This window comes from Pogona vitticeps, chromosome 2, assembly GCF_051106095.1.
Source record: "Pogona vitticeps strain Pit_001003342236 chromosome 2, PviZW2.1, whole genome shotgun sequence".
NCBI classification, from domain to species: Eukaryota; Metazoa; Chordata; class Lepidosauria; order Squamata; family Agamidae; genus Pogona; species Pogona vitticeps.
In genome coordinates, this window is record NC_135784.1 from 20,547,153 (window position 1) to 20,560,323 (window position 13,171).

The window sequence follows — 13,171 nt, forward strand, 5'->3', positions numbered from 1 at the left end:
AGGCCAGCCGAGGGAAGGGAAGCCCCCCAAGACCGGGCAGGAGAGGCAGCCGGAGGGGAGCCCCCAAGCAAGGGCTGTTTCCGGCCCAAGCCTTTCTGCTGCCTGAAGGGCCACATGGACCCCCCTCCTTCCACCTCTCGTGCCCACAAAAGGGCTGATCCTGCACTTTCCAAGCCATTTGCAGGGGGGGGGGGGAGAAGGTTTCCCTGTTTGGCTCCCTTCGAGGGCGAAAGGGTGGCCCTTGGTGAGCCCCCCATTTAATGGAGGACACCTTCAGCCAACAACTCGTTAGATCCCAAACTCGAATCCCCCTCATGTGATACGAAGCTGGTTTCCTCTTGGCTGACCTTCCACAGGGAGATGAAGACCAGGAGATAGGTCGGTTAAAAGTATTTTAAATAGGAAAATAAATAAAATAATAAGTGAATACAGGACACAAAATATGAACTCTCCATGTAAAGGATTCTGTTTAATGCAGAGCTTTATCCTGTTCTAGTCAGGAAACTCATAGCTGGTAAAATATGTAATAGAACCGTCACCTACTAAAGCAGTCTTCCTGCATAACAAGGAAATATTTTTATGAGATTATTTTTCAAAACTAATTGAATGTACATTGACTATAAGAAACCAAAATACAAGTGAGAATTTCACAAGATTGTTTAGATGTTATTAACAGATGCACTGCTTTGATTGATGCCTAGCCTTTTATAAGCCAATAAATGGGTGCCTGAAGATTTCTTCCACATCAAAAGGAGCTCCGTGAACACTTAATATTAAGGCAGCAAAGTATAAAAGAAAGTCAGGGGGAAAGCTTATGTTTTGGCTTAAGGCAAAGAATGAATATGAACATTTAGAAAGGGATCAGGGAAAAAGGGAAGATGGTTCCACTTCTCAGTCTCTGACGGTCTAAAGCACATTGGTCTGTGCCTCTGAGGTGAACGGACAGCCCCACATGCTTTTCTCCCATCTCGGCCTTAGGATCCTTCTGTCTTCCCTTTTGAAGATGAGGCTTAGTTGGTTTCTCTTTGTGGCATTTTTTGTGTCTGGAATATGCTAACATGCAAGTGTCTTTGCTTTGCAGAGCTTCCATCATATCGTCTTTTAAGGAACTTATTTGCTCAGCAGGACGAGAGGGGTTCCAAGACTCTGTTGGAAGTATTGTTCAGTACAGAATAAAATGGCAGACCAGCACACCCCTCTCCCCAGAGCAGGAAGATACCCAGATGTTATCCGGGTAACAAGCCTTGGGACATGCCCTGATAGAACAGTGGAGAAAGTCCTAGATGAGGAGATGCCCAGCTCAGATACGCAGTGCCAGAAATTCAGGGAATTCTCCTACGAGGAGTCTGATGGTCCTCGAGAGGTTTGTACCCGACTCCACCACCTTTGCCGTCAGTGGCTCAAGCCAGAGCGACACACAAAGGCTCAGATCCTGGACCTGGTCATCTTGGAGCAGTTCCTGGCCGTCCTCCCCCTGGAGATGTCGAGCTGGGTGAGAGAATGTGGAGCCGAGACCACTTCCCAGGCGGTGTCGCTGGCAGAAGGTTTCGTGGGTCTGAGTCAGGCAGAAAAGATAAAGCTGGAAGAGCTAGAGGTGAGAGCAATCCATGCCAGGGACTTAGAATCTGAAATGGGGAGCCCATGACCCCTGCACTCGCTCCCTGTTTGAGGCTGTTATGCTGGAATTTATTCTTTATGGTCCTTGAAAGGAAGATGTGGGGTCCATGTTCATTTTATTCTGAAACTGAATACCCGTCCCCAAAATTGAGGAGACCGTCTTCCACTTTCAAACAAGGTGCATCCTCCTCATCTGCATAGTTTTCCAAGGAAATTTCAGGTTTACCTCTACCCTTGGCACTGCACTCAGTCCAGCCCTGTTGTAGGTGCAGTGACACAATATGATGCCTTTCGGTGGGTTCCGGTGGAAATTGTCTTTTTTTCTACTCCAAAGGGTCAAGAAAATGAAGGTAGAAATTTTGCAAATTCAACCAAGTGCCAATGTTTTTCTTAGAAAATCAGTGGAAGATGTCTCTTCTCTTCCAAGTCCCAGCCTCATCCGCTGAGATATTTTCCTCTGTCTTTTCTTTTCTACCTTCTCATTGCATGTCACGGATCCTCAGATGGAAAATCTCTTTGTAGAAGATCAGTCTGACTTTCCCAGAGCAGAGGAACTTCAATTCGACATCAAACAAGATCCTCAAGAAGTAGAGATCAATGAAGGGAACGAAGGAGGTGTCAGCTTCATAGGTGAGGCTTTTTGGTAGAAAGTTGTGTGTTTTTTCTCTTTGGGGAAGGAAAGATGGGCCTATGTATGTTTTCCACCTGACTTTTCAGCTGGGGATGGAGTGACATTCTTCTTTTGTTCTTTCTCTATTTCAAACCTGCCTCTTTAGTTTTTCAGTTTTCCAAGCCAGTTCCTTTGTTTCTGTCCAGGAGACCATGTGTGAAAAGATGCATTTTTCCCATCTGAAACGGAAAACCTCTCAGATGTAAATTTAGGATCGGGAGGAAGGTTCCCAATTCTGACAGGGTGTGGTAGTAGCATCTCTCTTTGCTGCTCCTTTGCTCCTCACTTTTATCTATTTTTATATAGTGTATATAGCTCAATAGTTTTCTCCAACTCCTTTCCATATAGGTTTAACATCATTTTTGATCTAGAGCCTTTTGGTCAGACTTATTTTTCAGTTTTACATTTCCGGCTATGATTCTGAGAGTTTTTGAGATCATGGTTTCTGAAGTTAATACGTAGGCATTGCTGTAAGAATTCTGAAGACTTCAGCATTTTAATCAAGAAATGTACCCCAGTACTTTAACCCCCGTCTTAAGATCTCCCACACAACCTCCAGACCTGGAACCTGGAGGGATCTGGAAGGAGGTTGGCTCTTCCAGGGTAGACATACCTTTCCACAAAGAAAAATAAATTTAGGATTGGAGGGATGCTGACACACTTCTGTATATAGCTTTGCATGTTTCAATGATTGGTACTTGTTTTTCTGTTTTATTTATTTACTTACTTATATACTTTATTTATTTATTTATTTATTTATTTATTTATTTATTTATTTATTTATTTATTTATTTATTTATTTATTTATTTACAGTGGTGCTCCGCATAGCAAAGTTAAACCGTTCCGGATTAATCGTCGCTATGGAAAAATATCGCTAAATGAAACGGAAAACCCCATAGGAATGCATTAAACGTAATGTGTTCCTATGGGGCCCTAAACTCACCGTTCAGCGATGTTCCTCCATAGCGCCGCCATTTTCGCACCCTCGGTAAGCGAGGGCAGGGCGCGAAAATGGTTCGGCGGCCATTTTGGGCATCTGGTGGCCATTTTGGAACCACCAAACAGCTGTTAAAAAAACATTGCAATGCGAAGATCGGTAAGCGAAACGCTTACCGAACGGCGCAATGCGATTTTTGCCCTATCTGAACATCACAATGCGATCGCTTTTGTGATCGCAATTGCGACATCGCTATGCGGATTCATTGTTAAACGGTGCGCTCGTTAAGCGAGGCACCACTGTATTTATTTATTGTCATTGTAAGTATATACACAGTATTGTATACCCATACAATGAAATTCACAGACATTCGGAGACCAGACACATGCACACACATAAAGTTCCCCAAACACTCCCCACCCACTGAAAAAAAATCCCCCAACACTCCCCACCCACTAAAAGTCCCCCACTAAAAATACAAACATCTACACCGCAGGCCAAGTGACACAGTCCAACTAACTATTCACTACTGGTCGTCTTTAAGCTCATTATTAAGTGCAATTATAGCTCTGGGATAAAAACTATTCAGAAAACGTGTGATCTGAATCTTAATTGTTCTATATCTTCTGCCAGACGGCAACAGTTCAAAAAAGTTATAAGCAGGATGGGAAGAGTCTCTCAGGATGCTTACTGACTTCCTCAGACAGTGGGATGTGAAGATGTCATCCAGGGTTGGTAGCTGGAGCCCAATCGTGTTCTGGGCAATTTTAATGGTTCTCTGTAGAGCTTTTTTGTCTGCTACAGAGCTACTCCCAAACCATGCCAGAATGCCATAGGTTAGGACACTCCCAATGGTGCTACGATAATATGACAGAAGTAAATGCTGAGATGAATTTAACTTGCCAAGCATTCTCAGGAAATACAACCTCTTCTGTGCCTTCTTCACTAGCATGTTGGCATTTATAGTCCATGAGAGGTCCTCTGAGATGTAAGTGCCCAGAAATTTAAAACTACCAACTCTCTCCATTTCCTCGCCATTTATGTACAGAGGTAAATGTACATTTCTCTTCCTCCTAAAGTCAATTATGAGTTCTTTAGTTTTTTTAATGTTAAGTGTGAGATGATTTTCTTTACACCAAAGTATCAACCCTTGTACTTCTTTTCTATAAGCAGAATCATTGTTCTTATTTATGAGCCCCACCACTGTCGAATCATCCACAAATGTAATAATTGCGTTGGTGTTATACAGTGGGGTGCAATCATGTGTGTACAGGGAATAGAGGAAGGGACTTAGCACACAGCCTTGGGGAGCTCCTGTACTTAGTACCAGAGTAGAAGAATGGTGAGATCCCATCCTAACTGACCGTGGCCTACAGACATTTTGAGATGCCCGTATCTTTTCCTAGCCACTTCTCCTCTCTACAGCTAATGTTTGAAAGATTGAGCTTAACAGTTAGGAAGAAGGTAGGAATCACAGGGTGGAGAGGGGGGAAAGAAACACAGAGGAATGCATTGATTTCAAAGCAGGTGGAGAGACACAAAGAACACCCCCACCAGATTTTCCATTCATTTTGCACAATGTGGGTTAAAACAAAGAAAGACAAAGCTTGGTTCGGTTGTTTTTATCTCCTGGAAAACGGCGGTTAAAAATAAATAAAAATATGACTGAGATTAAAAGAAAAATTCTGGCGCAGCGGTTGAACTGTAGTATCTAGAAAAAAGGAGAATTCCTGACATTTCGTGTTTTTTAATTGTTGGAGAAAATCTTTTACTCAAAATTTTTTTTTAAAAAAATCTCAGTCTTCTGGCCCCTTGGAATATAATTCACTTACGGTTTCCTGAAATGGCAGACTTTTTAGTATGCAAACCTCTGCCTTTAAGGAGGATGGGACTCCTCGGGTGCTAAATAAAGACTTTAGTTTTTAGTCAGCGTTCTTAGGATTATGATCTTCTTTTGCGAGGAGCTTCTAGGACTGGCTTACCAACACTTTCGTCTCTCCCGCAGGGACCGGCATGAGGCCAACGACAAGTAGTCCTTCATCTCTTCGTTCCCATGGAGAAGCCGATCAGGTAGGCAAAGGCCTTGTGTATTTGAATCATGTATTATATCATTACAGTTTATGCCTCTTGAAGTTTCTGTGGTTTCTTTAACTGCTTATTTAATTTTGTTGTTGTTGTTGTTGTTATTACTATTACACATTGTAATGGTCACGAAATGAGAATCCAGATAGTTTCGATGATTACCGAATGAAGAAAACAAGTTAACTTTAGAGAGAGGAGTTAATGAAGAGAGTCAAAACAGATATCCGCCAGCTGCCAGCAGAATCCTAGATCCTTACTTAGGGTGACGCCCCTAGGTGGACTCCTTTTTATTACTTTAACAAGTTTACAGGTAATTGACCGAATTCAGATAGGGTACTGATTACATAATGCCAATTAGAACCGATGGCTGGCCAACAATAAGGCTTTTCTCTCCCCCTGTTCTTTTCACATCAACTGGTACTCGGAGGCCTCTCTTCCACGAGGGAGCACGTGGCTGATGGACTACTAGCCGTTGGTCAACCTGTCCTCCAATATTAAGGTTGTGAAGGCCATTCATGACAGTTAAAACTTATAAGATAAAGATCCAGCCATTTCTCTTCCTGCATTGTTATTGATTAAGAAGGTTGGTTTTATGAATTCCACGAGGACGTCTTTCTTTCTTTTTCATTTTAAGGGTTCAGTGACCTTTGAGGAGGTGGCCATGCACTTCTCCCAAGAGGAGTGGGCGCTGCTGGATCCTGACCAGAGGGCCCTGCACAAGGACGTCATGGAGGAGAACTGGCAAATGGTATCCTCTCTCGGTAAGGTTCTCTTCTTGTCTGGCTGGTACTGATCTCCATGGTTACCGCTGCAGTGAGGACCGGTAACATTGACAACAACTCTAATGCTTCCATTCTGGAGTGGTGTCCAACTTTATAGCCACATACTGTATAGCCAAATTTATTCCCATAGTGACCATACAGAAAAGAATAATAAAACCATCAAGAAGCATGCTAAGTTCAAATGAAACCAGGATAAGGGAAGACTAATAAGATCTAAAAGTCCTCATTCAGTCCTAATACAGTGAAAAGACTTTCAGCTGGAGCCTATAAAGAGTTTAATATCCATACTGGATGTCTATGAAGGAAAGTTTGTCATTACTTATTTTTCTTATATTAGTATGTAGATCTATACCACAATTAAAAGAGGGGGAGGAGAAAAGGAAAAACCTTTATTACACTTAAAAGACCAGTTCATTTTTCTTTTAGAGATTTCATATCTCAAAAACCTTCTTTTATTTTGTCTCTAGATCTGTTTGTCCCTTCCATTTACCCTTTTCTGCACTTGTCCTTCTTCACTGCAGATATTCAGAGAGAAAAAAATATATTTCACACATGGGAGGAAATTTTTGGATACGAACTAGAGCTTTATGGATATCAAGGAAACAACGCAGAAGAAGAAAGCTGTATCCAAGAGAAGCCGTCCAGCTGCATCTTGTGTGGAAAAGAGGTTGATCTTATGGTATCCCTGATGCTTCACCCAGGAGCCCACACTGGAAAGAAGGACTTTTTCAGCCAAATGTCTGGGCATTCTTTAAACCACAAGCCCCACTTTCCAAGACAACAAACCGTTAACAACAGTGGGATGCCGAACAATTACCAAGTGTGTGGGGAATGTTTTGCTCACTATTCAGCTGTACTTATGCATAAGAGGGTCAACACAGGAGAGAAACCGTACAAATGTGAAGAGTGTGGGAAATCTTTTGCTGTGAATTCACTGCTTACGAGTCATAGGAGAGTCCACACAGGAGAGAGACCATATGAATGCCAGGAGTGTGGGAAATGTTTTATGCGCAAGGCTCATCTTGTGAGACATAAGAGACTCCACACAGGAGAGAAGCCATACAAATGTGAGGAATGTGGGAAATGTTTTACTCATAATTCACTTCTCATGAGTCATAAGAGAGTTCACACAGGAGAGAAACCGTACAAATGCCAGGAATGTGGGATATGTTTTCCTTGGAACTCACAACTTATAAGACATAAGATAATCCACATAGGAGAGAGACCGTACCAATGTCAGGCCTGTGGGAAATGTTTTGCTCTCAGCTCACAGCTTGAGAGACATAGGATAATCCACACAGGAGAGAAACCATACAAATGCCAAGAGTGTGGGAAAGGTTTTATCCGCAATTCACATCTTGTGAGACATAAGAGACTCCACACAGGAGAGAAACCATACATATGCTTCGACTGTGGGAAATGTTTTAGTCACAGTTCTCTTCTGGCAAGTCATGAGAGTGCCCACACAGGAGAGAAACCATACAAATGCCAATACTGCGGAAAATGTTTTGCTCACAGTTCAGTGCTGGTGAGTCATGAGAGAATCCACACAGGAGAGAAACCATACCAATGTGAAGACTGTGGGAAATGTTTTGCTCACGCTTCTGTGCTGGTGAGTCATAAGAGAATCCACACAGGGGACAAACCATACAAATGCGACAACTGTGGGAAATGTTTTTCTTGGAATTCACAGCTTGTAAGGCATAAGAGAATCCATACAGGAGAAAAACCATACGAATGCCCGGAGTGTGGGAAATGTTTTGTTCTCAGCTCAAAACTTGAGAGTCATAAGATAATCCACACAGGCGAGAAACCATATCAGTGCGAGGAGTGTGGGAAATCTTTTACATGCAGTTCACATCTTGCAAAGCATAAAAGTGTTCACACCGGAGAGAAAGCCTACAAATGCCAGGAGTGTGGGAAATGTTTTGCTCAGAATTCACATCTTCTAAGGCATAAGAGAATCCACACAGGAGAGAAACCGTACAAATGCCTCGAATGTGGGAAATGTTTTCCATGGAATTCACAACTTTTAACACATAAAAGAATCCACATTGGAGAGAAACCGTACAAATGCCAGCAATGTGGGAAATGTTTTGCTCGGAATTCACATCTTCTAAGGCATAAGAGAATCCACACAGGAGAGAAACCGTACAAATGCCTCGAATGTGGGAAATGTTTTCCATGGAATTCACAACTTTTAACACATAAGAGAATCCACATTGGAGAGAAACCGTACCAATGCCAGCAATGTGGGAAATGTTTTGCTCTCTGCTCACAGCTTGAGAGCCATAGGATAATCCACACAGGAGATAAACCATACAAATGCCAGCAGTGTGGGAAATGTTTTTCCTGCAGTTCGCTCCTCGTGAAGCATAAAAGAGTCCACACAGGAGAGAAACCCTACAAATGCCAGGAGTGTGGCAAATGTTTTGCTCAGAATTCACAGCTTGTGAGGCATAAGAGTGTTCACACAGGAGAGAAACCATACCGCTGTCAGGAGTGTGGGAAATGTTTTATTTGGAATTCACTGCTCATGACTCATAAGAGAATCCACACGGGACAAAAACCGCACAAATGTGAGGACTGTGGGAAATGTTTTGCTAACAAGTCACATCTTCTAAGGCATAACAGAATCCACAGAGGAGAGAAACCATACAAATGTGAGGAATGTGGGAAATGTTTTGCTTCAAATACACTGGTCAAAAGGCATAAGAGAATCCATACTGGAGAGAAACCGTACAAATGTGAGGAATGTGGGAAATGTTTTGCTTCAAATACACTGGTCAAAAGGCATAAGAGAATCCACACTGGAGAGAAACCGTACAAATGCGAGGAGTGTGGGAAATGTTTTTGTTGGAATTCACAGTTTGTACGGCATAAGAGAATCCACGTAGGAGAGAAACTGTACCAATGCCAAGAGGGTGGGGAATGTTTTGCTCTCAGCACACAGCTTGTAAGGCATAAGAATATCCACACAAAAGAGAAACAACACCAATGCCAAGAGTGTGGGAACTGCTTTGTCAGCAATTCTAAGCTTGTTATTCATAAGAGAATCCACACAGGAGAGAAACCGTACCAATGCCAAGAGTGTGGTAAATGTTTTGCTCGCCATTCACAGCTTGTTAGTCATAAGAGAGTCCACACAGGAGAGAAACCATACAAATGTGAGGAATGTGGGAATTTTTTTACTTGGAGGTCACAGCTTGTGAGTCATATGAAAGTCCACAGAGAATTGAAACCATACAAATCCCAGGAGAGTGGGAGCAGTGAAGGTCAAGAGGGAGCCAGCCACTCTTGCATATAGGTTCGATTTTTTAAAATCTGAAACCATTGTTTGGAATTTTTTCTCTAGAGCTGCATTTAAAATGGTTGCTCCTACTTCTGTGTTTCCACCCAAACATTTCCAGAGAGCTGTCACATTCTTTCTTAAACTTTTCCTCACTGGAATAAATATACTGCATTCCTCAAACTGCTTTTCATAAGACCTGCTTTTGGGACTTACTAATTTTTGAGATGTTCCACCTCCTCATTTTCTTTCTTCAAGGCTGATATCCAGAATTGGACACAGCATTGCAAGTAACCTCTAACCAGAGCAGAACAGAAAGCTATTTTCCTGTGATACGGATATCATCTTTCTGTGGGTGCAGCTTAAAATCATATTAGTCATTTTTGCTGCTGCAACACCTGGCTGACTCACACGTAGCTTTTAAGCAACTAAAACTTTGAGATTTAGAGTTTGCAATGTCAGTTAAAGTCTCATCATTCACAAAGCCTCTGGATTTTGAAAAATCTCATATGTTTGCATGGACACTAGATGGAGTTTTTGTAATGTTTTAAATTGCTGTTAGAGTAATCATTAAAACTAATGTTTTGAGAGTGGGTTATTCTGAAGTTCTATGGAACTGTGAGGATTTGTCCATTAAGATGGATTTTTTAGGTTCTGAGTGTAGTGACAGATTAGACTCCTCAGATTATTTCAGAAATTCTTTGGCATGTCAACTTTAAAATTCAACATCTTTTCTGAACTTATAGAATTTATAGTCGAGTTCTTCTCCTAAACTGGAAGTGTTCTCAAACGTTTGTACCCATAGTCCTCCAACACCTCCATGAGTGACTGCTCTGGTGATAACGGCAACAGATGTGGGTTTTGTTGATGGATTTTGGTGATCCTGGGGGTGAACATCTTCTCGACCCAGACTATGCGGACTTTTGTTGGCAAGGCGATGTCTCTGCTTTTTAAGATGCTGTCGAGGTTTATCATCACTTTCCTCCCAAGAAGCAGGCCTCTTTTATTTTCGTGGCTGTTGTTGCCATCTGCAGTGATCATGGAGCCCAAGAAAGTAAAATCTGTCACTGCCTCCTTATCTTCGCCTTCTATTTGCCAGGAGGTGATGGGACCATTTTGATGTTGATATTCAGACGGTTTTTTGTACTCTCTTTCACCCTCATTACAAGGTTCTTTAATTCCTCCTCACTTTCTGCCTTCAGAGTGGTCTCATCTGCATATCTGAGGTTGTTGTTATTTCTTCCGGTAATCTTAATTGTGGTTTGGGATTCCTCCAGTCCTGCCTTTTGCATAATGTATTCTGCATATAAGTTAAATAAGCAGGGAGACAATATACAGCCTTGTCGTATTCCTTTCCCAATTTTGAACCAATCAGTTGTTCCATATCCAGTTTTAACTGTTGCTTCCTGTCCCACGTATCGGTTTCTCAGGAGACAGATAAGGTGGTCAGGCACTCCCATTTCTTTAAAGACTTGCCATAGTTTTCTGTGCTCCACACAGTCAAGGGTTTTTGCATAGTCAATGAAGCAGAAGTACATGTTTTTCTGGAACTCTCTGGCTTTCTCCATAATCCAGTGTATGTTAGCAATTTGGTCTCTAGTTTCCTCTGCCCCTTCCAAATCCAGCTTCTACTTCTGGGAGTTCTCAGTCCACATACTGCTGAAGCCTACCTTGGAGGATTTTGAGCATAACCTTGCTAGTGTGTGAAATGAGTGCAATTGTACGGTAGTTGGAGCATTCTTTGGCACTGCCTTTCTTTGGGATTGGGATATAGACTGATCTTTTCTAGTCCTCTGACCACTGTTGAGTTTTCCAAACTTGCTGGCATATTGAATGTAGCACCTTAACAGCATCATCTTTTAAGATTTTAAATAGTTCCACTGGAATGCCATCACCTCCACTGGCCTTGTTGTTAGCCAAGCTTTCTAAGGCCCACTTGACTCCACTCCCCAGGATGTCTGGCTCAAAGTCAGCAAACACATTCTCTGGGTTTTCTGGGATATCTAAATCTTTGTGTATTCTTGCCAACTCTTCATGATGTCTTTTTTGCTTCTGTGAGGTCCCTGCCATTTTTGTCCTTTATCATGTCCATCTTTGCACCAAAAGTTCCTTTAATATCTCCAGTTTTCCTGAACAGATCTCTGTTTTTTTTCCCTTTTCCTCTATTTCTTTGCATTGTTCATTTAAGAAGGCTCTTGTGTCTCCTTGCTATTCCTTGGAACTCTGCATTCAGTTTTCTGTAACTTTCCCTATATCCCTTGCATTTTGTTTCCCTTCTTTCTCTGCTATTTGTAAGGCCTTATTAGACAGCCACTTTGCTTTCTTGCATTTCCTTTTCTTTGAGATGGTTTCTGTAGCTGCTTCCTGTACAATGTTACGAGCGTCTATCCAAAGTTCTTCATGCACTCTGTCCACCAAATCGAGTTCCTTAAATCTGTTCTTCACTTCCACTGTGTATTCATTAGGGATTTGTTTTAGATTATACCTGACTAGCCCAGTGTTTTTTTCTACTCTCTTCAGTTTAAGCTTGAATTTTGCTCTGAGAAGCTGATGATCAGAGCCACACTCAACTGAGTCTCTTATATTACCAGCATCCTGAAAAATCATACTAGGGGTTATTTTTTGGTTAGGTCTTATATTTGGAGAGACAGGGTAACACCGTGGAGGCCATCCGTGTAGCCTTGGCTGGGTGGGGATAGGCAGAAGAGAGCAAGGGGGAGCTGACCTCTTCAGTTGGGCGATATTCCAGGCCCAGGTGGTGCTGCCGTTACTGGAACGTTCTACAGCTGGCTAGGAAATTATCTCGCTGCGGAGATCCAGGTATTCGGCATCGGGAGGAGTTCTTGGTGTCTCAGGAGGAAGCGGCCCCAGTATGCCAGGCTATGGCGAGGGGAGAAGTGACGGGCGCTTTGGCGGCAGAGGAAGCCGTGGGGAGTGCGGGGGCAAGTGGCCCTCTAGCAAGAACCTCTGGGACAGTCTAAGTGGCAGCCATCATCTGGCCTTCCTTACTGTCTTCTCTGGTTGGTGCTTCTTATGTCAAAAGAAACAGGAAATGATGACTGAGTGAAAAACAGAAGAGAAAAAAAAGAAAAGGCAGGTCTATGAAATTAAAAATGGATCCTCATGATTGAATATGATTATGGTGATCCTCCCGAAAATGTCATTCCTACACTTTACACCTTGGGAGTCATGGAGGCCCACAGCACAGAAATCGTGGGGGGAGGGGTGGTTTGGGGAGGATCCCAGGTAAAAATCCTGCAGATCCAGGAGAATCCACGTTCAATGACCTGTGTTTTTAGTGCACATGCAAAGCCATGGAATGAAGAAGGACCGTTGCTTTCGGTGTTGCCCTCCATGTGCACAGTTGGGACCTGCCATCTGACCATGGTTTGGTGGGGATCCTATACAGGAATCCGTTTCAATCATGAAGATATATTTTTTATTATTATTTTATTATTAAAGGGATTTGGAATTTACCCGTTTCTGTTGCAAAGCTTCAACCAAACTGGTTTTCGATGGAAATGGACAAAGAGGCAAACCGAGAGGCCGGGTGGGAGTTCCTGGTGCTGGAAGGGAGCTGGGAAGAAGTAAAGGAGGCTGTGGGGGGGGTGGGGAAGCCCAGTGATTTCTGGGCAAGGGAGCCCTGGATCCTTTCCCTTCAACCCCGGAGGAACCCACGGATGCTGGGGCTGGAGAAGCCAAACCTCCCTGCGGTGCCAAGGATGCTTCCCTGGCCCTCTTTTGGGAGACCAGGAAACTCAGGGTTAAACGCACGGAGTCGCCATTCCTAGAA

General features: G+C 42.8%; 2 protein-coding genes across 7 annotated transcripts in view; both read left to right on the forward strand.

Annotated features, from left to right (window-relative positions):
* LOC110070185 (uncharacterized) overlaps window positions 1-9,968 on the forward strand; it is a 104,827-nt gene extending 94,859 nt beyond the window's left edge. For 4 of the 6 annotated variants that reach the window (XM_078388212.1, XM_078388211.1, XM_078388209.1 and 1 more), the window contains exons 3-6: window positions 2,121-2,247; window positions 5,231-5,295; window positions 5,942-6,068; window positions 6,611-9,968. In XM_078388212.1, the coding sequence (XP_078244338.1) occupies window positions 2,121-2,247; window positions 5,231-5,295; window positions 5,942-6,068; window positions 6,611-9,396 (3,105 nt within the window). In that variant the 3' untranslated portion in view covers window positions 9,397-9,968. Of the gene's footprint in view, window positions 1-1,081; window positions 1,595-2,120; window positions 2,248-5,230; window positions 5,296-5,357; window positions 5,807-5,941; window positions 6,069-6,610 lie in introns of those variants that run through there. The other 2 variants (XM_072988226.2, XM_078388213.1) reach the window with 2 other exon arrangements.
* The window catches only part of LOC110070183 (uncharacterized), a 60,634-nt gene that overhangs the window by 34,081 nt on the left and 13,382 nt on the right, over window positions 1-13,171 (forward strand). The gene's annotated exons all lie outside the window — the stretch shown is intronic.